This window comes from Pogona vitticeps, chromosome 1, assembly GCF_051106095.1.
Source record: "Pogona vitticeps strain Pit_001003342236 chromosome 1, PviZW2.1, whole genome shotgun sequence".
Taxonomy (NCBI): domain Eukaryota; kingdom Metazoa; phylum Chordata; class Lepidosauria; order Squamata; family Agamidae; genus Pogona; species Pogona vitticeps.
In genome coordinates, this window is record NC_135783.1 from 107814768 (window position 1) to 107842631 (window position 27864).

General features: G+C 40.9%; 1 protein-coding gene across 1 annotated transcript in view; it reads left to right on the forward strand.

Moving 5' to 3' along the window:
* RNGTT (RNA guanylyltransferase and 5'-phosphatase) overlaps nucleotides 1-27864 on the forward strand; it is a 169229-nt gene that overhangs the window by 6168 nt on the left and 135197 nt on the right. The window contains exons 5-8 of the mRNA XM_020789179.3: nucleotides 8568-8643; nucleotides 15282-15534; nucleotides 21407-21516; nucleotides 24083-24184. Of these exons, the coding sequence (XP_020644838.3) occupies nucleotides 8568-8643; nucleotides 15282-15534; nucleotides 21407-21516; nucleotides 24083-24184 (541 nt within the window). The remainder of the gene's footprint in view (nucleotides 1-8567; nucleotides 8644-15281; nucleotides 15535-21406; nucleotides 21517-24082; nucleotides 24185-27864) is intronic.

Consider the following 27864-nt stretch of genomic DNA (forward strand, 5'->3'; position numbering starts at 1 on the left):
AATTAATAATAACTATGATGATGGTGGTGGCGGTGGTGGAATGTGTCCAGTCAGTTCTGACATACCATGACCCTTCTCATTATTTTCTGAGAGTAGGTACTCTGTAGTAGTTTACCAGTGCTTTCTTCTGGGGTTGCTTTGGGACTGTATAGCTGGTCACATAGCCTGGTTATTCTTCTACAAGACACAGAAGGAAATGCTGTTGGCTTTTATTTCTATTTTTCATCATGTGCTTCTATACTGTTTTAAAGTATTTTAGTTCAATGGCTGCTGAATAGGACAAGTTCTTATTACTTATCCCAACTAAAGTAGACCGATTGATTCAACAGAGTTTGCATAAGTGATGACTTATTGTTCAGGAATTGATTCAGTTGGTCTACTCCTGCTGGGATTAGCTATAGCAGGGGTCTCCAACCCCTGGTTCATGGCCTGGTGCCAGTCCATGGGCTCGCTGGAACTGGGCCACAGAGACAGATCTCCACCCCCCGCCCGCCCACATAGGGGGCATGTCGCTTTTGTGGGGGGGCTTGTCGTGCTCGCGCAGGGGCGTGAGCATAACACCCCCCATGAGCGTGGGGGGGTGCCTCCGCCTCCCCCGTGCATGGAGCCACCCCCAACCGGTCCACAGCCCCAAAAAGGTTGGGGACCTCTGTGCTATAGTGTAAGTAACAGGATGTGTTTAACACTTAGAGCTGCTTGCTGCTTTCACCAGATGAATGAGCTCCAGCAGATTCCATGGGTGGATCAGAGTGACTAACTTGGGCTCAAGGTCTGAGACAAGGTATTTGTGTTATGGTTGTACTGGACAATCAGCCTGTAGTGTCACAAAATGTAGTTACTTTTTGTAGCATTATTTCATTTACTAAGCAGTTGAAGCATTGCGTTTTTGAATCTAAAATAGCATGTTAAAATAATTCCTGTAAAGAGTACTGTGGACTTGTACTTACGATTAGCAGCGCTAGTTGCTGTTGTGAATTTTAGCATTTTAATAGTACTTTGAGTGTATGGAAGTTGTGTATAGTCCAGCTGTGTGGCACGCATGTGCGTATGTGTATATGTGCTGCTAATTTCAAACTCACCATACAGTGGTGCCTCGCATAACGAGTGCCCCGTTTAATGACAAATCCGCATAGCGATTCATTTTTTGTGATCGCAAAAGCGATCGCATTACGATGTTCCCTATGGGGAAAATCGCTTTACGATTTTTCCCCATAGGCCCCCGGCGGGCGCTTCAGAGTAGCTGCGGGGGAGGACTCCCCCGCCGGCACTTCGGAACGGCGGCAGGGGAGCCCTCCCCCGCGGCCGCTCCGAAGTGCTGGCCGGCATTTTCGCTGGGCTGGACGCGAAGCGGACTCTGCATCGGTTGCAAGGAGGAGCCCGATTTCCTCCTGGCCACGTGGCTTGCTTTTCCAAAAAAGAAGCAAGCCGCACGGCAGGGGGAAAATTGATTCCCTCCTTGCAACAGATGCAGAGTCCGCTTCGCGCTGGGCTGAGTGGAAGGAGGGAGCCGATTCCTCCCTGGCCGGCTGGCTTGCTTCTCATTTGGAAAAGCAAGCCAGCCAGCCAGGGAGGAATTGGCTCCCTCCTTTCACCCGACGCTGGGTCCTCTTCGTGCTGGGCTGAGCTCAGCCGGCGCGAAGGGGACTCACCGTCGGGTGGAAGGAGGGAGCCGATTCCTCCCTGGCCCATGGCTTGCTTCCGAAGCCAAAAAGGCAGGGAGAAAGCGCGGGAAGTTCGAACTTCCCGCGTTTTCTCACAGCCTTTTTGGCTCCAGAGAGCTCCGAAGCCGCCCATCGTGGTGGCGTGGATCTCCAGAGAGGTCTCCCAGGGCTTGCATGCCACCATGGGAGATCTCCCTGGGGGTCCTTGCTGCCGCGATCGGTGCCTTCAGAGGTTTCAAAGGGCTTTCCCCAACATTGGAGGAAGCCCTTTGAAAGCTCCAAAGGCAGCGGAGGACTGGGAGGCTAGAGCAGGCCGGGCCCCTGGCCGCTCGCCCCCAGCCGCGCAGAGCCAGCAGAGCGCCGGGATGCTTCAGACTGGTAAGTCCTTTTAAAAAAACTTTTCTGTTTGAGTTTTGGAGGGTGGGTTTGGACTGGGGGTTATGTTTCTGTGGTTTGTGTGTGTGTGTGTTTGTTTTTTCGTGGCATTTTTGCGGCGGGCGCTTCGGAGCGGCTGCGGGGGAGGGCTCCCCCGCCGTCGTTCCAAAGCGCTTCGGCCCGCTGTATGAAAATGAGGGCTTTGGGAGGACTGTGGGGAGCCCCATTTTCACACAGCTGATTGGCGGTTCCAAAATGGCCGCTGCAACCATTTTTGAGCGCTGCCCTTGCTTACCGAGGCGGCGAAAATGGCGGCGCTGTGGAGGATCTTCACATAACGGTGAGTTTTCGCCCCAAAGGAACACATTAAACAAAGTTTAATGCGTTTCTATGGGGTTTTCCCTCCCGCATTGCGATGTTTCCGGATAGTGACGATTAATCCGGAACGGATTAACGTCGCTATGCGGGGCACCACTGTATATATATCAGAAATAGCAGTGTGATACCCTAACTGGATGGATGGATGGATAGATACACTATTTCTGATATGTTTGAGTGCATTATACAGTTGCCAAACTGAGGCTGGGGGAACACTCTCGGTGATAAAAAGCCTTCTGCTACAGGATCAGGGGGTTTAATTTAGGTAGCTTATAAGAGTCTGGGACAGTGTGCATAGGCTTATTTTAATTGGCAATTTTAGGGCATAGGCTGCAGATAACATGTTGTTTATCTTCTGCTGCATAAATCAAATCATGTTTATAAGCTGTTCATAATACTGGAATTTTCTTTAATTTTATCTTCCACGTGCTAATATTTCTAGTTCATCTTTCAAAATATTAGCAGAGATACTTCTCTGTATCCAGTTGTTTGCCTAGGAGGTGGTACTTCTCCATGGAAAAGAGTATAAATGGCACCTTGTCTTTATGCTCTGTGCATGTTTTATCCTGAGGTGAATTACTTGAACTAGTAAAGTTTCACTTGCTTTTATAGAGGTTGGAAAACTTCATTTTGAGTAAGTGATAACCCCTGCACCCCTAGTGCTATATTTGCATTAAAAGAAACCAATAGGTACAGCTGCATTTTAAATGTCAGACCAATAGAACCTTGAGTAATATTTTGGTTTCATCTAATACTGAAAAATAAATGGGAGTTTAATGAATTATTTTGTTTTACAGTGAATTGTCCAAAAATAATTACGCCTCATGGGAATAAAAACACCAGTATTTGACAACTGTATTTTACTTTAGTTTCAGGAGGAAAATATGCTTGTGTTTTCAAAAGAATTGTGCATGCGTTAAATTTTTATGTGGCCATTAGATGGGGCTGTCACCATGAGAAAAAGTTCACTAAGATGTTTTCATTTCTTTCTACATTGCAAATACAGTTTTTTAATACTTGTAATTTCGTAATTTTCCTGTAGCTGTTGCTGATTTTAGATTTGTGCCCTCCATTTAAATTATAAAAGGGATGGTGTAGCATAAGAAACAAGCTGACTAATTAGCAGATCATAGAAGGATCCTGCTTTATTAAGTCAAAGGTAGAATGTAGTCTAGTACAGTATTCCATTTTGCATGGTAACCAGTCATGGAGTGAAGGACATGAAGTCAATAACTCTTATCTTAGAAATTAGCAGAAAATAAACACAAAAATACTGCAGCAAATTTAAGATGAAGAAATGTATTTCAGTGTGACTTCTCATGTGGGGAATTCTTAGACACATGGAGCACAAACAGAGCTCCCTGTGTATTCTCGAAGGCTTTCATGGCCGGGATCAGATGGTTGTTGTAGGTTTTTCGGGCTGTTTACAACAACCATGAGCTCCCTGTGTTTGAAGAAGCAGAGACTATCCACAAAATCTACTCATAAATGTGCCACAGGGCATATTGGTTTTGTTTTGTTGCTGCTGGAACAGACAGCACAACTACCTTCTTAAAAACTCCCAGAAATTAGTATTTAGAACTTAGGGAAGTTATGTTTTTGGACGGTTAATTCCCAAGAATCCAGGTAGCATGTTGATTTGGGATTTTGGGACTTGTAGCTCATCAAAATATATTTTCTAAGTCCTGGCAGTATTTTGAGGCATAGTAGCCTTGTTCAGACTTTAAATAAACTTCATCAGCGTGCTTACTGAGCATGGCTGTCTCTATCATGTCATGTTATGGGAGCCCCCCCCCCAAAATTCTGCTTGCGTACCGTAACGGGGTTCGTCTAATATCTTTGACTGTTCCTCATTTTGTGAATGGAATGACAATAAAGGAGTTTCATCAAATACATTTTTATTAACGTAACTCGGCTGTTTATCTTTAATATTTTCAACTGGTTCATTAAAAGATAACTTGTTGGGTGAACAGTCCCATAATAATGGTTTGTCTAAACAGTCCTTCTCTTAACGGTCTTCGCAAACTTCTCTTGCTCTGTGGGTCTCCTCAGGTATCAAGCTCTGAATAGCACAAATAGTTCGGCAACATGGGTGCCAGCTCTATTCTCCTTCCAGGGGGTTTCTTGCCCAGCTGAAGAGGTTTGGGACGGTGGGTGTATCTCACCGGACCTCATCCTTTTGGATAAACTAACACTGTCCATTCTTCCGGCTGCAATCCCTCGATTATTTGCTTTACGCCTTCTTTGACACTCTCTCCTTCTTTCACACCCTTTCCAGGTATTCTAAATAACTTTGGTTCAGACGATTCTGTTTTCATCCATTCATCTTTGTATAATACTACCTTTTGCATCTCTTTAGATCAGGCTTGTCCAAACAGCGGCCCGAGGGCCGCATGCGGCCCAGGTCAGCTCATAATGTGGCCCAGTGCAATTTTTTTATTTTTAAAGAAATTCCAAAGTTGCAAGTTACACTGCTGGTGCTTGTGGCTGGAATGTGGCCGGGGCATATCACAACAGTAGAGGGGAAAAGAGGGAAGGAAGAAAGGAGTGGGAGGGGAGGGGATAGGGGGGCTGCGTGACTGCATTGCACCGTCCCCGTCAACAGGTGGACCCCCTCCCGGCCCCATAAAGATGCCGGAGTTGAAGCTGGCAGCCTCTGCTGTCTAAGATTGCAGTTGCCGGTAATCGCGCTTGGAGTGGGGCTGTGGAGGACGGCTAGGGCTGCCCCCTCATGCGGCCCAAACCAAATGTATGTGCGGCCCAAACCAAATTTTCATCTTCTAACGTGGCCCAGGGAAGGTGAAAGGTTGGACACCCCTGCTTTAGATTGACCATTTTCTTCAGTTGTGAGGAAAACGTCTACCTTCTTTGGACTCCCTTCCCTTGATTCCTCCCCCTTTCCCTCCCTTCCCTTTATATCTTCTAACCTCCTCTCTGTCTTGCGCACCTCCAACTCCTCCACCTTTTCCACCACTTTTAATTATTTCATCTCTTCCTCTACTCCATGTGCCTTTGATGTCTCTCTCTCATTTCCCTTTTCTTTACTTTCCCTTTTGGATGATTGAGGGGACAGCACACTCTCAGCATCTTGCACTGATTCCTGCTCACACATACGTATATAATAATCATTATGTGCTGTCAAGTCAATTCTGGCTTATGGTGACCCTTTTCAGGGTTTTCCAGGTAGAGAGTACTTGGATGTGGTTTACTATTCCCTTCTTCTGGGGCTACCCTGGGATTGTGCAGCTTGCTCAAGGTCACACAGGTTGGCTTCTCTCACAGGAGGCACAGTGAGGAATCAAACTCCCAGCCTCTGGCTCTGTAGCCAAATACCTAAACCACTGAACTATCCAGCCGGGGTCCTTGCTTCTCCACTTATGTGAAGGAAGCAATGACAGAGCAAGTGGGCCTAGGTAGCTCAAAGTATGTTGAATAACTTAGATTTAAAAACATTGGAATAGGGCTGGTGTGCTGAACCTGGAGGTCCAATTTAACATTGTTCATAGCTGCTGCATAGAACCAGCCCTCCGTGGATTTGCCTGATATCCTTTCAAAGCTATTGAAGCCATACGTCTTCCAGAAATTGTAGGTCTTATGAAGAAGTTATTTCTTTTATCTGTTGTGATGCTGTAATTGAGGGTGTACAGCCTGCATGTTCCCAGTTATTCTGCCACTATTAGCTAGTAGTGGTGGAATTTGGAAAGTTGTACTAATGGAATTTACAAGATACCTGGTGTGGTGCAGTGGATAGAGTGAGGGACTAGGATTCAGGAGACCCGGTTTTGAATCCCTCCTTGGCCATGGAAACTCATTGGGGGAATGGAATTGGCAAAACCATTCCTTAAATGTCTCGCTTAACTTGAAAACCCTATTACGGTTGCTATAAATCAGCTCCGACCTGATGGCACATAACATAACCGTAATGGAGTAATTGCAGGAGCCTCTTTCAACCCTAAGTGATTCCATTTCCAAGACTGCTATTTTGGCACTGGAAATAGCAGTGGAGAAACACCTGTCTCAGTGGCAATTTGCACTAGTTCTCAGTGGGCAGGGAAGGGAGATTTCAACTTCTCTATCCCTCTGTGCGGTGTGTATATACACATACATTTAGGCCTCGCTGTCCCTACTCCAGCCAACAACACCAGCTGCTTTTAGGACTGAAAGGGTTTTCTACCCTGTTCTAATATTACTAAGTCTTTGTAGAGCTCTGTTTGCAAGTAATTGTAGTGCAATTTTTCTTTCTTTCGAGGTTTCAGGTGACAAATTCTTTTTGGCCCTTCCTGGGGTTCCTACAAAGGCTTACTGCACTGCAATTTGACACTTGTTTGTATCAGTAATTGATGTTAAGCTGCTTTTATGTGGGTTATTGGTGTGAATGAATAACAGCAGTAAGATTTCATGAGGGTATTTCTGCTATAAGAACATTAGCCTTTTAAAGGAGGCCATTCAAAGGAATATAATGAATCAGCAGGTATGTGTTGTCATCTTTAATGTGCAGTACACTTCATCTCCACAGTCTATCTTAAGCAGTGTGAGTAAGAACTTGAAGTATATATACAATTCTGGATTCTTCTTTTAAAAGGCTACTAATAGACAAATTGCTTACAATTTCCCCAGTGTTGCTTATCATTTTTTCAGCTGCTCCAAGAATAGTTGCAGACCATGATCCTACTGTGGCTGTTTCTGCTTCTTGCATTGTGGTGGGTCAAGGAAGGAAGGACAGAAAGGGTGGCAGCTGGTAAAGAGTTGATGCTGTCAGGGTATTTGTGAAGTGGTGACTGCTTGGGCAAAATGAGTTGAAACAGTTGCAGGTTTGGGTAGGGCACTGAATATCCTAGAACAGGGCCTTGCCCCATAGGTGAGTGCAGAGTTGATAGCTGTTTTTCTTCTTTTCCCTGAGTTGCAGAGTTATTAAAAAATCATTATCTAGAGCAGTGGTTCTTAACCTTTGTTACTTGGATGTTTTTGAACTGCAACTCCCAGAAAACCCAGCCAGCACAGTTGGTGGTGAAGGCTTCTGGGAGTTGCAGTCCAAAACTCCTGAGTAACCCCCAAGGTTAAGAACCAGTGATCTAGAGCAGTGGTCCCCAACCTTGGGCCTCCAGATGTTCTTGGACTTCATCTCCCAGAAATCCTGGCCAGCAGAGGTGGTTGTGAAGGCTTCTGGGGGTTATAGTCCAAGAACATCTGGAGGCCCAAGGTTGGGGATCACTGATCTAGAGAATGAAATACGACTTGATGGCCATGCTTAAACTAGTTCTCCTTGAAGAAACTGTGTTCTGTATGAGGTTGCTCTTCTGTCGCCAGGCTTGACTTTGTAGTAAAGGCAAGGCAGTGAGGGATTACAGTGGGGTCTCTACTTAAGAACTTAATCCGTATTGGAAGGTGGTTCTCAAGTGGAAAAGTTCTTATGTGGAATCTGCATTTCCCATAGGAATGCATTGAAAACCATTTAATCCGTATCTGCTCTTTTCCGTCCATAGAAACTAATGGGAAGCTGCTATTCCGCCTTCTACCACTAGAGGGGGATTTTTTTCTTTTTTCCCCCTTAGGTCAGGGAACAGTGTTAAAAGCACTTCTGACGAAGCTAATTTTGAAGCAATGGACTGAAAACCAATTAATCCGTTCTGGCTGTTTTTTTTATGTAGAGGTGCGTTCGTACATTGAAGCATTAGTTCCCATAGGAACTAATGCAAAGCTGGTTAATACGTACTCTACCACTAGGGGGAGAATTTTTTTTAACCTAAGATGACCTAAGGTTAAAAAAAGAGCAGGAAAGTTTTTTTTCCTGTTCTTATCTGGATTTTTGTTCTCAAGTAGAAACAAAATTTAGCAAATGGAGCTGTTCTTAAGTGGAATTGTTCTTAAGTAGGGACGTTCTTAAGTAGAGACCCCACTGTATGTAGTTAGGGAATCCTTTTAGTTAACCTGTTCTAATTCCTGTGCAGATACTTTGTCGCACAGAGCTGCTGTTCCAAATACGTGACAAGGATAAAAGGAAGGAAGGAGGAGGGTGAAACACTTAACAGCAGCTGTAGACAGATAACATTTTAAAGGGGAGCATGTCTCAAGGGTACTTGTCAGTATAAATCATTTGAGGCTTTAAACAGTTTCTATAACTTGAACTATTTTCTTCTTTATCTTGATTTTTAGGTGTTCACTGTACACATGGTTTCAATCGTACTGGTTTTCTTATCTGTGCCTTTCTGGTTGAGAAACTGGACTGGAGGTAATGTTATGCCTTTTAAATTGCTTTTTAATTTATAATTATGTTTTTAGTATTACTTTTGACATTGTGAGCACCTTGGGTCCTTTTACCAGGAGAAAGGTGGCCTACAAATGATAAAAATAAATAAATAATAAATGCCTTTTTAAAGGGCAGAATTTTGCTGGCTATGCATAGATATGTGTTTTATAGTTTGATGCATGGATTGAATGCTTATGGCTTAATCAAATTTTAATGTGCTCTGCTGTTTTAGTATACAATTTGCAAGGATAATCATGATATTTGATGCTAATTTTTGGCATAGTTGTACCTGTTACAACTGTTTGTTAATGTGGGATAGTAACATTGTTGAGTAGTAGTTGATAAGCTGTATTGTCACCAGACAGGAGATAGCTGGTTGCTACTTTCAATTACTATTTCTCTCTCTCAAGAAATGCCTTTGAAATTAGTAATGAGTTTGCAAATAGTGAAATCCTGCGTGTTGACTATTTTTATTTTTAAAATTGCATGCTGTACGCACTTCCTGGGAAGTAAGATCCCATTTAACTTAGTGGAGCTTGTTTCTACATAGACAGGCATAGGATTGTATTATAAGCAAGCATGAACCCCACCTTTTTAGAAGGGGCATGGTCAGACTAATTTGCATCATTGTTTTTATATTAATAATAAACAACATTAATACATGATACAGATGAATAATAATGAAATTATTTTATTTTTGTTATCCATTTAAAATTAAATGTCTCCCTCTCAATAATAGCATTCAAATTTATATTATACTCCATTGTGAAAACATGTCTAAATAAGAGGATAATAAAGGATTTATTTGTTTATTTGTTTATTTATTTATTTAAAATAGTTTTACCTTGCCTTTTTCCTAGATAGGGTCCAAGGAGGTAACTTAATAGATAATCTCTATTTCATTTCATAAAATATTGTTCATTCCCTGACAGCCAAAAGCATTCTCAAATTAACCAATAAAACCCAGTCACAAATCCCCCCAAATAATTTTTAAAGTGCTTTGCTAGGGCACTGTGATGAGCCAGCTACAGCAGCAACAGTGTTGGGAAATTCCAGTCCTGGGATTCTTTGATGCCCAAACAGATCAGATCAACAAGATTAAGAAAGGCAAAATGAGCAGACTGTACCCAATTAAGTAAGCAGGAAGTTTCAGTGAGGGAAATATAATGGAAGATTGAAGAAGTTGCTGCCACCTTCTCTTTGCTTACAAGTAAACCTGGCTTTGAATGGATCTGTAGCACAGGAGATCATCCTATTTCCCTGTCCCTTTGCAGAGGATCAGGGAAAGTATGCAATTGATACTTGATAGGCTACAAGGGGTCCTTTGCTGTGGGAATGGGAGGTGTGTGCCAAATGGCACAGTAATCTTCTTACCCCACCTCAACAGACCCTTTGTAGCCCGATCCACCCCACATCGAAAATGACCAGTCTGGACAGGCATTTTGAGGAAGAAAGTGAAAAAAGCCTCACTTGGTCTCTAGAGGGCACACAGAGCTTATGGACCTGATTTATGACATACATCCCTATATTTCCCCTTTAGCATTCCCACCTGCCAATGACAATATCCTAGAGCAGTGTGGACAATTTGGGCAGTCTAGGGGGACATTTCTACCCCTGCACAGTTCAGGCTGTACCAGCTTTTTCTATTTTTGACACAAAAGCAAGACGTGGGGGCCTCTTGTTGGAGAGAGGAGTGGTGCTCACTGAAGGTTTAGAAGGTGTAGTCTACATTCTCTGCAATGTACTCATTGATTTCTCTGAAGCAGAAGATGGGAGACTTACAGTACTTGCTCACTCACTGATAAGCAGGCATACAGTGGTGCCTCGCATTACGACGTTAATTCGTTCCAGCGAAATCGCTGTAGAACGAAAACGTAATGTGAAATAAAAAAAGCCCATAGAAACTCATTAAAACCCGATTAATGTGTTCCTATGGGCTTGAAACTCACCGTCCAGCGAAGATCTTCCATAGCGCGGCCATTTTCGCTGCCCGTGCAGTGAGGAATCTGTCCCAGAAAAAAGCAGGGAGCCATTTTTTTTACCCAGCGGCCATTTTGAAACCACCGATCAGTTGGCCGAAAATCATTGTTTTGCAAGAGTCGGTTCCCAAAGCAAGGAACTGATCATCGCAAAGTGAAATTTCCCCATTGAAACCATTGTAAAGCGATCGCTAAAACTTCGTTGTAATGTGATTTTGTCGTTAAACGGGGTGCTCGTCTTGTGGGGCACCACTGTATTTATTTAGTTTATTTATTTGCCACCTACACTACCCAAAGGTCTCTAAAGCATTTGTATCCTATGCAGTACATAAGATTATTCAGATTCTGTTATTTTGCTAACCTGAATGAAGCCTGCATTTTGATACTCTGTTGTGACGTTAAGTGCTCAGAGATATGTGGAATCTGCTACTGCTTTGTTTTGGAAAACAATTGCGAAGATTTTATGCTGCTCATATTTCTGGTTTTAATTTTCTGTTTTTATTGTTTGGCCACTGGATATATTTGTTATGATACTGAGAGGTCTTCTGTTTATCAGAAAATTGGTTTTCTGTGTTTATCCTTATAGACTGTTGTATTATTTATATCCTGCCAGATTTTTAACACAAAACATTATTGCTACTCCCTATAGACTATAAACATACCAGACAATATCAATATTGTTTGCATTTTCTCTCTCCTTTCAATCTCTTCCCAGAACTTTCCAGAAAGAATACCTGTGTCTTAGTGGAAAGAAAGGGCCTGCACTAAACTATTAAACACTGAGTATAATCTCACTCTTAAATTCACATTAAGTAAGATTTTTTCTGGTATCAGATTTATCATAGTGACTCCTGTTGTATAGTGTAGTAAGTCATAATTAGAGTAGGCACTCTGAATCAGTGGGGATTTGGATAGTCAATTCCTTTGTAATTTCTATTGATCAAAATAGGTTTACTCTAATTTAACTGACTGCTAAGCAACAAGATTTCAGCCATTGACTTATTCTGATTGTAAAAGGCATGGATTTGCCATTGTTCATGTGCCTTCAGTGTTCACCTTAATTTCAAGAACTCAGTTTTTCATGCTTCCTCTGAATTTAGTCTTAGAGGGGGATGTATTGCTTTGGTCACATTTCCCCAACACATTTAGTGTGTACAATGTTACGTACATAGTCTGAGCACTTGCATTTATTGTCTTTAAACAATGACATTGCATTTCTTAGGGTAAAATTACTTCAAAGCAGAACAGGTTAAGAGCATCTCATGGGCCGTATGTGGCTCCCAGCAACCCAGTGCTGTCCTTAGTGCCATCATGTGCCCCCCTATTTCTTTTTAATTTTTTAAAAGTCTCTAAACATCCCTCTAGGAAGTGTGGGAGGGAATTTTGTTATGTGATAGGTTCCCAGTCTGCTGGCTACAAATTTTCTGGAAGTTTAAAACAGTTGGGGGTGGGGGTTAGAAGGCATGAGAGGGCCTTTTCTGTTTAAAAGCACCCTTTTTAGAAGAAAAATATTTCAGAGAGAGGTGGACCCACGGGGGTATAGGTAGCCCTGCAAGAGCCAAGGTTGGATGCAAGTGGCCTTTGGACTTTTCTAAGTTACCTGTCCCTGCTTAAAAGGCACTTCTCATCATGTCCTTCTAGTATTCCATAGTTTATCAGCTAGTTCTTAATGTACTGTATTACCTGCATGCTATGCTGCACTTATGTAATAGGATGAATCATTTCAGTCTCACCTAATCCCTGTGCTTTACAAGTACTCATGTTGCATTCCCAATTCTGTGTTTTGTTTTGATCAGATACATTTACATCTAAATTTTTGAACTGAGTTAATATTTTCATTTACTTGGCAGTATCCTAAGGGCATGTACCTGTCCATGAAACTCTGTTACCTCATAGTTACCTTGTATCATGCTGCTTTTGGAAGGCTAGGTGGTGTTAATTTGGCTCATTGCTAAGGAACTGTACGCATGTACAGTAGTGCCTCGCAAGACAAATGCTTCACAAGACAAAAAACTCACAAGACGAATGGTTTTGGCAATGGGGTTAATGACTCGCAAGACAAATGATCCTATGGCTGTGCTTTGAAAGAACAAATGTTTTCCATTTTTTTTGTTCCTGCCTCATGCTTGCTGATTTTTAAATGTTTTTCTATGATGTTTAAAAAGTTAGTTTTTTGATTGAAATTTTTGAAATCATCTGCACAATATATATGGCTTTAAAGAGCACTTAATAAATCCAAACCAAATTTGACTTTGTTCTGACTTTTTTTTTGCCCATAGGAACGCATTAATTAGATTTCAATGCATTCCTATGGGAAAACACATTTCGCAAGATGAATTTTTCGCAAGAGAACATTAACTGCAGAACGAATTAAATTCGTCTTGCAAGGCACCACTGTAATTTTAAACTTTGCTGCAAAATAGCACTTAAATGTGACAGACAAAAGGAAGAAATATTCACCCATCTTTCTTTAATTTTTAATTTTTTAGATCAGGCACATTTAGTGGTGCTGGATCCCCATTAGCTGTACTATTAAGAGAATGTCTGTCTCCTTATAATCACTACAGAGAGTGCTTTGGTGAAGGCTCGTCTACTTTCCAGTGGTGATGTTCTCTTATGCATCAGTGATGAGTCTGATGAGGGCATCCACTGTTCCTATTTCTGTTATGATCCTGGTTTTACAATTCAAGTGGATAGTCTCCCTGGATATCAGAGGTTTACCTTCTTCAGACTGATTGCTCTCCAATTATAGGAGCAATGTTCTCTATAGTGATTGTAATGGATAGATAGGGCTTAATTAGGGCTTAATTGAGTTGAATGGTTTAAAAGTTAAATAAGCAAAGGAAATGCAAACTAATTAGAAAAATGTATTTGCAAATAAATGAGTTCAGATGAAAATGCAAACAGTAACTTGGTCATAGCCAATTAATAGTTACAATCATAAATGAAGTTTGAAGAATAGTGGTTCCCACAGTAGTTTAGCTTATTTATACAGTATAGTCGTCGTTTAGTCATGTCCGACTCTTCGTGACCCATGGACCAGAGCACACCAGGTCCTCCTATCTTCCACTGCCTCCTGTAGTTGTGTCAAATTCATGTTGGTTGCTTCGCAGACACTGTCCAGCCATCTCATCCTCTGTCGTCCCCTTCTCCTCTTGCCGTCACACTTTCCTAACATCAAGGTCTTTTCCAAGGAGTCTTCTCTTCTCATGAGATGGCCAAAGTACTGGAGCCTCAGCTTCAGGATCTGTCCTTCCAGTGAACACTCAGGGTTGATTTCCTTTAGAATTGATAGGTTTGTTCTCCTTGCAGTCCAGGGGACTACTATTTATATAGTAGTAGATGTCAACTGAATTGGGTAATTGAGATATCCCTAAATTGGTTTATACACACAGTAATTTAGTAAGCCTATATCTATATGTGAGAAGATTAAGAAAAGTGAAGTTGGGTAAATAAAATGCAAAAAGAAATCAGTGAAAGACACTGCTGCAACACACTGACATAGTTACTCCACTTGTTTTCTTAGAAATGAGTGTGTGTGTAACGATCTTGTCAGACCATGTTAGATAGCTTTCCTCTGGCAAGTAACTAATTATAGTCATTAAATCTGTTCAATTCTGTTGACCTCTGTCAGAGAGAGCCATTGTTTGATAAAACAGAAGGTTTAAAATACAGTTTATTAAAAACATGAAGAGAATTCTATTGGGAAATATGTATCTTTCGGGGAAATGTGGCAATATCTGATGGATGCACCTTCTTTATATAAGTCCTGTTTGTTACATTATTCATTCAACTTAGCAAGCATTATTTACCAATGAGAAATGTGTTCCCTGTAGAAGACTCTATAGATTAGTCGATCTGTCCCTTAAGCACATGGAACAGGGAAGCTGTAGATGCATACTGAATGCTGAAATGAGTTTTACAATTAGTTTGAGAGATCATTAGTCAATTGCTGGGAGCCCTACTGCATGTTCTCCTTTAATAACCAGGTTTTGTTCCCCCAAGATAGTTGTGTTCTGTGAAAGTGCAAAGCTGCTGCTTAATACAAGACATGTTGTCTGTGACTGAAACTGAATATGTATAATTTTCACTTTATTTGTATGTGCTGTTGTGAGAAAACGGTCTTCACATAGTTCTCTGTTGCACTTCCTGTGTAATGTTCTGTTGGCACATTATTATGACACTTTTTAAAACCCACTTTCAGAAAGTAGAGTGCTGTGGTAAGTGTTTGCTAAACTTCCTAGGTCCTTAACAAAGACATTCATCAGAGTTTAATGAAGTTGGCAGAGTTTTTTGAGCCCCAAGCCTTGGCTGCTGAGATAGTAACACAGAAGAACAGGAACTGGTATTTTGCATAGTCAGTAAAAGCTACAACCTCTGCCTAGGTGTTTCGTGTTTTCAGTCATATTTCTTCAGGTTTGGCCTTCTTATGGGTTGGACACTTTCTCCTTATGATTTGTTGAAATGGATGGGCAGCCTTGTTACGGCATTTTATCAGACCTGGTTGGGAAGAATTCTTTGCTTTCCTATTGGACTGGAGTTGGGATCTTTTTGCTACATGTTGCTCAGTCTTTGTTCTTTGGGAATATTTCTCAATAATATTCAAAAGTATTTATCATTTGCTTTTGCAATTTGTTGCAGTATTGAAGCAGCAGTGGCTACTTTTGCTCAAGCCAGGCCACCTGGTATTTATAAAGCTGATTATTTGAAAGAACTCTTCCGTCGTTATGGTGAGGCAGAGGATGCACCACCTCCTCCTCCATTACCGGAATGGTGCTTCGATGAAGATGATGAAGAAGAAGAGGATGATAACTGTAAACCAGGAACCCCTGAATCAGAAGCTGGCTCTTCAGCATCCTTTTCTGCCAAAAGAAGAAAAGAACACTTGAAGCTGGTAATGCTGTCCAGAAAAGAGCTTGATTTGTTTGTTCATGAGCCTTGTTTTAACAGAATTATTGTCACTGACAGTGTTATGCTGAGCAAAATGTCTTAAGATTATTTGTAGCTGTAGAGCTAGAGACCTAATTTTATTGTATTGATTGTACTCTGAATCCTGAAATACTGCAGATGTTTAAAGAGAAAAAGACACTATATAGAATGCACCTGTAAGTGGAGGCGGGAGGGTTTGCACATAAAATGCTTATATTATAGCTACTGAAGTTTGGGTTTGATATACGCTCTTTTCAGCAAATTTCTGAGAAGACATGATGGAATCTTTGTTTGACCATGGGAAAAAGTCAGATATTTTCGACTATTTGCAAGCCTTGAAGGCTACTGAGAAGCTTGTTGGATTGCAGCCATAGTGTTTTCAGGGATTGCAGTCTGAATGAGGAGTCAGTAGTGATTCAGGATGGAAGCATGGAGGCTTTTGAAAGGATCATATAAATGGTCCTGTGTCTGCACTGCTTGGTGATCTGGCATTTCATCCCCATGGTTTGTCTCACTGTGCAGTTTGCTTGTAGTTGTTTAATGTCCTCCCTTTCTTGAATTGGGACGTATTATTTGAAGGATCAGTTTTTTATTTTTTGTTGCGTAGATATGGGTTGAGGAAAGTTTTCCGCCTCTGCAAGAATCCTGGATGTAGAAGATTATGAATCCTTGGACCTTCATATATCTCTTTTATGTGTATGCACTAAATGTGATGGGTTTAACTTTTCCACAGGCTGTAGTGCAAAAAACAATGTACATATTCTGTGTCTTGTGCAACCGGCTGTGCTGTGGAAAACATTTAGACCTCTAATTTGCCCTAACTTTGGAAATTCATTCCCTCTCTCCCAGCCTTGTATGTACTGCAGTAGGCCTTGAGGGCAAAACTGGCCCTCAGTCTAGTCAAAGTTGCCTATTTCTAAAGTAAACTCATACATTCCAAGGCACTACACAGTCAACAAGGGCTTTCTCTGTGCTTTTCTAAATGTGTAGTTGCTCTCAGAGGAATATTTGTTTTTATTTATTATTGATAGTCTACATTTGGTATTCAGCTAGGAAATATAGGCTGAAATCTACGGTGGTACCTTGGTTTACGAACACCTCAGTTGACGTAATTTTCGGTTTACAAACAAAAATCCATTGAAAATAATACCTCGGTTTACGAATTTTTTCCTCAATACAAAGCAAGTTTGCATTGCGCCTGGGAGGTTTATAGTGCCACTCCCGTGCACGCATTCCTATGGGAAACCATGTTTCGGTTTGTGAATTTTTCACATTACAAAACATTTTGGAGAAGGCATTAAATTCGTAAACCAAGGTATGCCTGTAGTAGTAAGTTGCAGTTAGATTAAGTCCATTTAATCAGTGCAGTTTACATAGGTGTTGGCTCCCCAGATCCCCACTGATTCAGTGGGTCTACTCCAGTTGCAACTTACTCTTTGATTGCAGCTGTAAGAAAGCTTTTGGTTGCAGTATTGAAACAGCAGTTCCTATTTATGCCAAAGCAAGTTCACTTGGTATGTATAATGATCATTGTTTTTTACAGTGATACAGAGGATACACCGCACCATTCCCATTACAGAGTGATGGCTTAATTAAGTGCCACAAACTCCAGCTGTTTCTGAACTCTCAACTAAAGATGGGATTTTTAGAATTCAAGGACATCCAGTCTCAAAAATCTCCTAGAAACGTACAGGCAGTTTGGTGTACATTACCCCAGTACTCCACAGGAAGAGTAGTTCAGTGAGAAGCTCCCCTTGATGAGTAGTGAAACTATCCTGCCTGGGGTGCACTAGGGCAATTTTCAGCAATCTCTGGTTCTGAGGGAGCATTCCCAGTCGATGCATTGGAAATGAAGCAGACAGTGGTGGTAGAAAGGCTTCTCTTGTGTCTTCTTTCTTCCAATCTCAGAAGTCTGCCTTGTGGACTGTAAGCAATATCTAGGATTGGCAGTCCTAAATATTAGAAAATCCCATCCCTGCAGGGTTCAATTGTACATATTAGGTTTGGATACCTTGACGAAGTAACGATGTAGAAACTGAAAACAATTACTCATTTTAGTTTTATTAACATTTACCCAATTTACTCCCTTTATGCCAAAATGCAGCTATTTTCCATTGTAGACTTCTTGTCCCAGTTACCACCTACACATTCTAAGCTACAGACACGGAAAATAATGCACCCAACCAATCTCCCTCTTGTTTGCTTTTTATGGAATGGGTCTAGGCCCAACCAAAGCAGCAAGAAGTCCAGGTGATGTCAGTAGCAATGTCCATGTGATATTTGTGTCACTTGCTGCTATTCCTTCTTCAGATGATAGGCAGTTGGCTCAAAATAACTTCCGATAGGGAACTTGCAGCTCCTACTATGGGGAACGAGCTTTTGAAGCGCTGGCATTCGAGAGGTCATTTGCAGTAGTAAGTAATGTGTACATTTTCACTAATGTGAAACAATGTGAAACAGAATCCCACCTTGATATGATCTGGGGCCGAGGGCAATTCTTTCTTCCCTCCTGCTTATGCTGGAGGAGTGTGAATGTGAAGCTGCTATCCACAAATCAAACCACATCCTCCTTTGTTTAAATGAAACTTTGTTCTGATTTGTTAATTTACAACATAGAAGGAGAGGACTCTCCATGACGTTCTCATTTTAGCACCTATCAATGTGAAAAACTATAAAGCTAAATTGTGCAAATAAGCTTTTTAATTAAAGCAAAACTCAAAGCCAGAAAAATCTGACGGAACAAATATACATGTTTCTGTTGCATGTTTTTGATGCATTCCCTTTTTCGAGCACCATAGTGGAGAGGAGTTGGGTTGCAATGCTTGATTGATAGATTCAGCTTGGCTTATAGCAAGGAGTGCAATTTATGTCTGTCTAAATTCTAGGAATATAAAGCTGTGTTTGGTGAGTGATTTTTAGTGTTCTTTGTTCATTTAAAAAAATAAAAGCCTGAAGATTAAGGTTATCTCAACAAATTAACATTCTTGGTAAGTTTTACGCGGCACAAGTTATTTTGTATAGACATATATATAAAATCAGAATATAATCTTATATGTTGTTGCCTACATCTAGTTGACAGCATGGAGCTTTACCAGAGCTGCTGATTTCTGTAGTGTTCTGTCTTCAACCAAAGTGTGTGGTTTTGGTTCAGTGCACTGTTGCACTTGATCGGTCAGTGTTTTTAATGTATGTAACAAAGCGGCAGCAGTTTCACTGACAGGCATTTTAGGAATGGGAAGAAGGAAAAGATAGTTAAAATCTGTTTTCAAGATGTGTAGCTGAGAGTATTGATAGAAGACAAATTATATACACAAGCATACATATATGTGTGCATATGCACATACATATACACAGGCCATTTAATGCTTTTCTGAGAAGATTGTGTTATCAGAAATGGAATATTGGTTAATATTAATCCAGTTATGCTTATCTCTGCTTCTCCTTCTATAGTCTAAACAAATCAAAAATTACCATCCCTAGAAAAGTCCCAATAAGATTGGTTCTTAGTAGTATGTCCAAATTTGGTGATGTGCAGAGATAGCTAGCTGTTCTGTCTTATATTTAATTTAGATAATGTTTTCATAGGTAATGTTTATAAATCTCATATTTGGTTACATGCAAAGAAAGATCTGTTGCAGGAATGGGCAACCTGTTCCCAATCTGGCCTGAATGCTGCTGAATGTATCATGCCTAATGATGCTGGCTGTGGCTGACCAGATCCAAAAACCTTTGGAAGGTTGTAGTGGCTCATCTCTTGCCTATTAAAAAGAAAGGATCTAGATTCATTTCTGATGGCTGTGGATCCCAGAAAGTATGGTCCAGAGTTTATTTTTGTGTTTGATTCATGGTGATGCAAATAGAAACCTTTTCCTTTTCCATCAACTTTGGTGTTCTACTGGAGTCACTAAACACAGTTGTTCTGATTTCTGAGAGGCTGCCTCTGTGAAGTACAAATATGGAATCCCTTGGTGGCCCAATGTTATACATTTGGAGGACAGAATTTAACTCTGTGTTGAAGTTAGTTCTTATAGGTGTATATTTGGCAGGTGTTTGTCATGCTTTGAATGCCCTTCGGTTTGTGCAGCCTGAAAAGGCACATAAGTTTTTGAAGCTGTCAATTAGACCATTTGACTACTTCACCCTTGTTGTTTAGTCGTTAAGTCGTGTCCAACTCTTCGTGATCCCATGGACCAGAGCACACCAGGCCCTCCTGTCTTCCACTGCCTCCTGGAGTTGGGTCAAATTCATGTTGATAGCTTCAGTGACACAGTCCAACCAACTCATCCTCTGTCGTCCCCTTCTCCTCTTGCCTTCACACTTTCCCAACATCAGAGTCTTTTCCAGGAAGTCTTCTCTTCTCATGAGATAGCCGAAGTATTGAAGCCTTGGATCTGTCCTTCCAGTGAGCACTCAGGGTTGATTTCCTTCAGAATGGATAGGTTTGGTCTCCTTGCAGTCCAGGGGACTCTCAAGAGTGTCCTCCAGCACCACAATTCAAAAGCATCAATTCTTCGGCGGTCATCCTTCTTTATGGTCCAGCTCCCACTTGCAGGCATCGCTAGTGGAAAAACCATAGCTTTGACTATGCTGACCTTTGTTGGCAAGGTGACATCTCTGCTTTTTAAGATGCTGTCAAGGTTTGTCATTGCTTTCCTCCCAAGAACTAGACTTCTTCACTTAAAACCGCCCAACAAACTGCACATAGTGGTAAAGTGAAATGTGATTTTTAGACTGTATTCACTTGTCCCCAGCTTCTTTGACTGAAGATTTTGTGGCTAAATGGATTATAGATTCTTTGCTTTCTATTTCCCTCTTGCTCACAACATTCATTTCCCCCTTCTCCTTTGGTCCATTATGGCAGACGTTGTCCACGCCTGGTCCATGGCCCGGTGTCGGTCCGTGGCCTGAGCTGGACCGGGCCACGGAGACAGACCTCCAGCTCCCCTGCATACATTCCCCTCCCTACAGCCGCTTTGCACAGTTTTGTGGTTGGAACAGGTATGGGACCAAATGTTGTTAAAGAAGAATTTCTGTTTTAATAAGTCCCCCACCCCTTCACGCATGTGCCCGTGTGAAGTGGTGGGTGGGTACGTGGGCGGGTATGCAGGTGCCCCTGCGCATGGGGTGGGGGAGTGCACACGCCGGTGCTGGCATGCACTTATGCTCCCCCACTGCTTTGCACATGTGACCAGGAGCGCCTGCACGAGCACGGGGGAATGCTCCGCCTTCCTCAGAGGCTCAGCTGGTCCACGGTCCCAAAAGGTTTGGGGGCTGCTGCATTATGGAATTTTCCCTCTTCTCCAGTGCTTTCTGTCTCACTTCTTTCCTCAGCTTCTTGTAATTCTATCTGTATCTGGAATCTGTCTATTTCCAATAATTTTTTTCTCAATTTCAGAAATAGTCTATGTGTGAATATTTTTTAGCTCCCTGTCAATTGAGTTGAACACAGGAATCTTCTGGATCAGACTAAGGGCCTAGTCAGTGTCTACCTCCTCCTTAGCAAACAAGATGCCTGTGGGAAACAAGACATAAAGGCAAATAGCTCTTTTCTCTCACTAGTGTTCAGAGGCATAGTGTTTCTGATCATGGAGATAGTATATAGATACCATAATTTGCAGCTGTTGGTAATGTTATCTCCATAAATTTGTCTAAAAGTTGCCTTTTAGAATTGTTAGAATTGGTTGCTGCTATGCACAAATTGCAATAGTTTATTCCTGGATGGATCAGCATTAGTAGGATGTTGGACAAATCTGTAATGTCTTACTTCCTGCTTCAAATATAAGTTGAACTCACAATATGAAAAGCGAGAAAATTGTATCCTGTGTGTTTATTTTTAGGGTGCAACATTCTTGGAAGGAATAACAGTTAAACATGTAACCCAAATAACAACTCAACCAAAACTAAGAGACATTCAACAGAAATGCCAGCAGTTTTGTGGTTGGAACAGGTATGGGACCAAACGTTATTAAAGCAGAATTACTGTAATGAAAAATAAAAGGACTAATATGGTGCATCTCTTTCACTAGTTTTTTTAAAGCCAACAAAAGTGAAATATCGCAATAGCAGGCATTTAGATCTGAGATTGTAAAAGCCTTGCCCCCTTCTGAAGTGACAGATTCAGTTATATGAATCATGATAGGAAAATAATAAAAATGTTACAGATAGAATTCTTCATTCAAGCTAGGACAGAATTTGAACTGTACAGTTGAAATCGTGTTGAGAAATCCATCAGCCCATTAAAGTAAATGGTAAAGTTACTCCATTGATTTGACTCACAATCCTGTGCTCGTTTACTCAGAAGTAAATCCTTCTAAATTTAGTGGGATGCACCTTTGTAAATAATTTAAGATCGCAACATTCAGGTTTTAAAGTGTTTTTTTTTAAAAACTCACTGTGGGTTATACAGTGGTGCCTCGCTTAACGGGTGCCCCGTTTAACGAGGAATTCACTTAACGAAGAAGATTTTGTGATCTCTTTTGCGATCTCTTTTGCCAGTCAGTTGGGGGAAAAAGTCGGCGGGTGTTCGGCAGGAGGGGAAAGGAGCCTTCCTTTCTCCTCCTGGCCGATCGCCGGCCAGAGAAGCCCCTGCGTGCTCGGCAGGAGGGGAAAGGAGTCTTCCCCCCCCTCCTGGCCGATCACTATCGCCGGACAGAAGGGTGTTCGGCAGGAGGGGAAAGGAGCCTTCCTTTCCCCTCCTGGCCAATCGCCGGCACAGACGCCCCTGCGCGCTCGGCAGGAGGGGAAAGGAGGCTTCTTTTCCCCTCCTGGCCAATCGCCGGCCGATCAGCCGGCTGAAGAAGCAGGGGTGAGCTGGGGAGGAGGGCGTGGGAGCCTTCCCCCGCCCTCCTGCCCTAGCGCCGGCCCCATTTTCGGCCAGCGGCCAGCTGATCGGTGGCCACAGCCATTTTCGCGCCCTGCCCTCGCTTACCGAGGGTGCGAAAATGGCTGCCATTATGAGGAAACATCGCTTTACGGTGAGTGTAGAAGCCATTGGAACGCATTAAACGATGTTTAATGCGTTCCAATGGCATTTTCCTATCCGTATAGCGATGTTTTCTCATAGCGATGGTTAATCCGGAACGGATTAACGTCGCTGTGCGGGGCACCACTGTATAATCTGTATGTTGGTTTAATATATTCTAACACTGAAGCAATGATTCTGGCAATTTCTTTAAAGTTTGAAGAAACCACTTTAAAGTTTCATATTTCCACCATCAGTGACAAACTACTTACTGTTCCTACAGCTTGTTAAGCAATTGTTTATGGGATATATGGTTCATTTTATGTAATGGTTTACATGTCTGTCTCTTTATTTGAATTGCACTGGTGCATACTGCTTTCAGAAAGACTACGTTGCCTTTTGTGATTCATACCACATGCAATTCTGAGTTACTGGTAGTACTGTATATTTTTTTTTTAAAAAAAGAACTTATTCTCTGTAAATTTTATGTTCTTTTTTAGTATTTTGAGTTTAGTGCAGAGGCCTTCTAGAGCAAAGGATCTATAATCTGAATAAAGTCATACAATCATAGAATAATTTCCCATTCTACTGCAGTCTTAGAGCTGTCTGAAAATTGACTCTGGAGGGATTCCCAGCCCTACAGAGCAGGTTTTTTGGGTGTAGAAGGGACAGGAAGACAACTTCAACCCCATTTCTGCCGCTTTCTGCTGTTCCACCAGGATAGGTCCATCAAGGGAGTTTTATCCTGGTAAAATAGTGACCAAAATCTTTTTGCATAGCTACGCAAATATTGTTAACTTTTGGAAAGCAAACTGCTCCATGTTAAGAAATCGCCATAGGCATTATCAGTTGCACATACAGACTCAAAACTCAGTATAAACAGATAATGTCTACAGTGGTTTCTTAACAGAAGGCAATGCACCTTCAAATGTTACTCTGTAACAAATACTGGCCCATGTCCCCTTGCCTAGTTACTGTTTTCCCTAGAAGCATCCTTGGACAACTGTGAATTATTGTTATTCATATTATGGATACCAGAAGTAATAATCTTCAAGCAGCAGTATCTCAAGTATAATACATAGTTTCTCTTTAAGACAAAGAGATGAGAACATTAAGTTGAACTATAGAGAAAAAACCCTGCAGGCTTATTGAAGCAATGCATCTTTCCACATTTGTGTGTGATAACTACCTGATGTTGCATTCTAGCTAATGATAGGCAAACCTTGATCAGCACTTTATCTAAGATTTTAACTTTGTAGTTCTATATGTACGCAAGTATACTGCTACAAGGTTAACAGTGCACTAAATTATATCCCTTTGTACAATAAAAGCTACTTGGCAATTTGGAAACATTCGGAAACTCAGCAGAAAGTATGTTAAATGGGTTGCAGAATATATTTCTTAGTCTACAAAATCAAAATGTTCTATTGGCACTTCCATCTTCTTTTGCAAGATAGTCCTGCTTGAAAGTTGCTGTAGAAAGAATGCTAATTGTGCTCAAGAAAGTTTGGTTCGAAATAAATAATGAATAAGGGCTCTCCTTCCCTTTTAGGACCGGATTTCCTGGGGCCCAGCCAGTTTCTATGGATGAGCAAAATATTAAACTGTTGGAGCAGAAGCCATACAAAGTGAGCTGGAAAGCAGATGGAACTAGGTAAGTTTAAATTTATTTATGCATTATAAACCTGCCATGGAAGGCCCAAACAAAAAGTATACATTATTGTTATACCTCAGCATTTTTGTGTACATTGTGCATTGCCTTCTGAGTATGATTCTTCTGCTACATAGCCTTGCAGGTTAATAAGCTTTGGCAGCAGCATTGAAGAATTTGAGTATGCGTCTGTGGTGCGTAACTTGTGCCTTTTTGCTACTCTTGGCCATTCCATATGGAATCTCTGCAGCAGAAACCCATCAACATTTCCCTGCAGTTTTGCTGGTCGTTGACTTCTGGGTTCACCAATTCCTTGCAAACAACTAGTGACCCCTAGATCTCAATGAGCAAATAAAGTAGGTTAGAAACCCCACTCCCCCAAATGCATGCTAAGATATTGGTAGGGAAAATAAACAGTGGCCAAAATCCTATTGATGTTCAAGGCTTGCCTTGTCCTAGCTAATTGTGATCGTTCACTAGGTGTAGGTTTAATGCTGATTTTATGCCTGATTTTTGTTCACTTTCTTAGCCAAGATGGGCCCTGGTATCTCATAAGTTAGCTGCAGTTAGCTATACCCCATTAGTTAGCTACGCCGAGTGTGTATGTGGAGCAGAGTGTGTGTTTATGTGTAGGAGAAGTATGTGACTGCAGTTTCTAATCTCTAGCCACCCAGGCCTTTTCTACATTTATACTATATGTTGGATAGTTGATCAACATGTAATGGTACTAACAGGATAATATGTGGAAAAGAAATATAGTGGCTAAAATCATGATACGCAGTTTTGCCTGTGCAGTAGAGATGACATTGAGATACATAGTAGGTATTTTTCAGCGGCCCCAGTCTCTGTATTCCAGGTAGAGAGCTGCTGAGAAGCCTTCATTGTAGACCAGGAGCAAGCGATTTGTTTGTACTGGCTTTCCTCTTTATTATTTCATGCCTTTGCATTACTTGGAGTTCATCTTCCTTACATTCCTTTCCTAGTCAAGAGACTGGTCTGATGGAATTGCAAGCTGCTTTTGTGTGTGTGTGTGTGTGTGTGGTTGTTCATACAACTGTAGTTATCACAATGACCATACTTTTCTTTAAGCATTATATATTAGAATACAAGCATACACTAGTGTTTCATTGATACACACGGAGATGTGGAAGTGTGACATGGCTATACTTTGGTTCAGTATTATATGTGAAGGCACACATTTGCATTTTTCCATATATGCAAAGGAACACATTTGCAATCCTAAAGGCTTGCATTTATGAAAAGGTGAGAATATTTTTATATGCAGCAAACTAGACAGCAGGAACACCTGATGAGCAATCTGTATTAAAGAACCACAAACAAAATTCAATATAAGGGGAAGCTTCTATTATCATGCTGTCAGTAGTTTTGTTGTAGTGGGCCCAGCTGGCTGGAGACATTTTAAAGATGTTTACTCCTAGCTCTTTTCATTGCAAAATTGTGGATTAGTTGTACTGTACAACATACTCTTTTATGTCACATTTGGTTCTCTGCTAGGGCTTAGGCAAATATTGTACTTGTTCTGCTCTGGTTGATTCCAGCACAAAGTCTGAACAGTAAATGCGAAAATACAGGGAATTATGCTCAAAGCAAAGCGTATGTAGTAGAGTTCTAAAATGTAGCCTTGATTCCACCCCCTCAGGGTAATGGTGCTGAGAGCCTGTGCTTGTCCCTCCTCTATCTCCAGTAATCATGCTGGGATTGCATACTTACATTTAATGCATCTATGTACATCATATTCTTTTTTTAACTTGAAGATCCTCAGAGATATTTCTAACGTCTGTCCAATTTAGGTTTTAAAACCTTGCCTCCAAATGTTCTGTGAGATGAATCATATAATGAATATATTGAAATCAGTTTTTGTTAAGCGGCTGCTGCTTCTGAAATATTTTTATGTTAATATATTCATGAAAAAGAAATCTGAAAGCAAGGTTAATTTTTTTCTCCATTACTGAAATTATTTTCATGACCCTGATATGAGATGTTATCTGTTATGGGGTGCTGAGGGAAGTATGGTTTACAAATAGCCCCAATTTTGAAGGACTAGGTTATGAAAACTGAAATTGCATGAATAAGATAATTATTACAATATGGTGAGGCGGGTTCTATACTTGCGGCTACTATTGGCTTTTGTAATGAAAAGTATAATTAGCCCAGGTGGTTAGTGGCATCCTTCAGTCCCTAGATACGTATCTCATTAATAATATTTGTAGCAGATGTTTATTATAATGAGTGAAGTTGAATGTTTAGATTGGAATGGTGTGGTGATGTTAATGAGGCACCTATTTTGGGAAGAGGAACACTATTGACAATATTTAAAAATGGTTTTAGTTGTCTATCAAGTAGATAACAATAATAAAAAAGCAATCCTACATTTTATGTTTCAAAGTTCTTAAACTGACCAAAAACAGAATCTCTAGGCAGTGATTTTCCTTTGGAAACACACTTGTAATTTTTGACATTAAAAAAAGAGAATGTTTTTTGGCTGGAGGAAATTGTTTTCAAAAGGACATTCCACATAAAATAGGTCTGGGAAATGGTTTTTGTAATTTAATAACATATACATATTAGTTTCTCTGTAACAAGCAGAATCATTCAGAAGTGAACATAGGAGTTCAGTTTATCTTTCTGCGCAACTCCTGTCATTAATTTGAAACTAGTTAGTAAGTGACATGCACAAAACACATTTTAATAACTTTTAAGGCATCATTGCTTCTCAATAAACTATCTTTATGCAGTTCTGTCAAATGCACAATTATTTTCATAGGTAAATTAAATACAGCAAATGAGATGTTTTTTCTTGTAGCAAAATCATTGCTGTAATGCAGTAGGTAAAAAAACCATTTTTTTTCAGCATTGTCAGTGCAGTTGTCTTTTGTAGTTCCACATTTTCACTGCATCCCTCTGGGCTTAGCACTTTGAGGTGTCTTTTATGTATTTCTGTAAATGTAAGCACCTTTCCTTATATTGGCTGTAAGATTTTAATGCAAGTACAGACAGGATATTTGCTTTAAAAAGGAAACAGAACTTTTACATGGAATAAAGCATTGGCTAAGGCATGAAGAATGGCAGATATAAAATCAGGCAGTGCAGTATTTCTGGATATGTGGCTGAACCCACAGTTTATTTTCAGTAACACAGTTGAACTCACAGTCCTTTAATGCAAATCCTCTCCTGAATCCCTTTTCAACAAGTTTTCTTTTTCTTTTTTGTCCTAATACAGACTGTAGAGTCCTAAACTTAAGAGAGCGACGTGGTTAAACACACAGGGATTTGCTGGTGAATAAATGTGAAGGATTTGCACTCTGGGGAGTGGGAGGAGCCCTTTTATGGCTGATGCTGTTAAACATCTAAGAATTAGAAACCCTTACAAATCTAGCGCCTACCAATAGAATCTGCATTCTGACTATCCCTACTTCAGTGAGTGAGGGGATAGTCTATTTAGAAAAGAACACTTGCTAAAAGACACCTCAAAGAATTTTGTACAAGTCACCTACTGAGAGACAAAGAAATCATTTCTCTGTGTTAAATCCTCTGCAATTTGTTTCTCGTGTCTTTACCTTTAAGAGGCAAAGTGTAGATGTATACTTGCAAACACAGGCCCAAACACAGAAGTTCTGACTGGCTGTTACGAAAGATGCCAATAACCCATCAGTGCAATAACA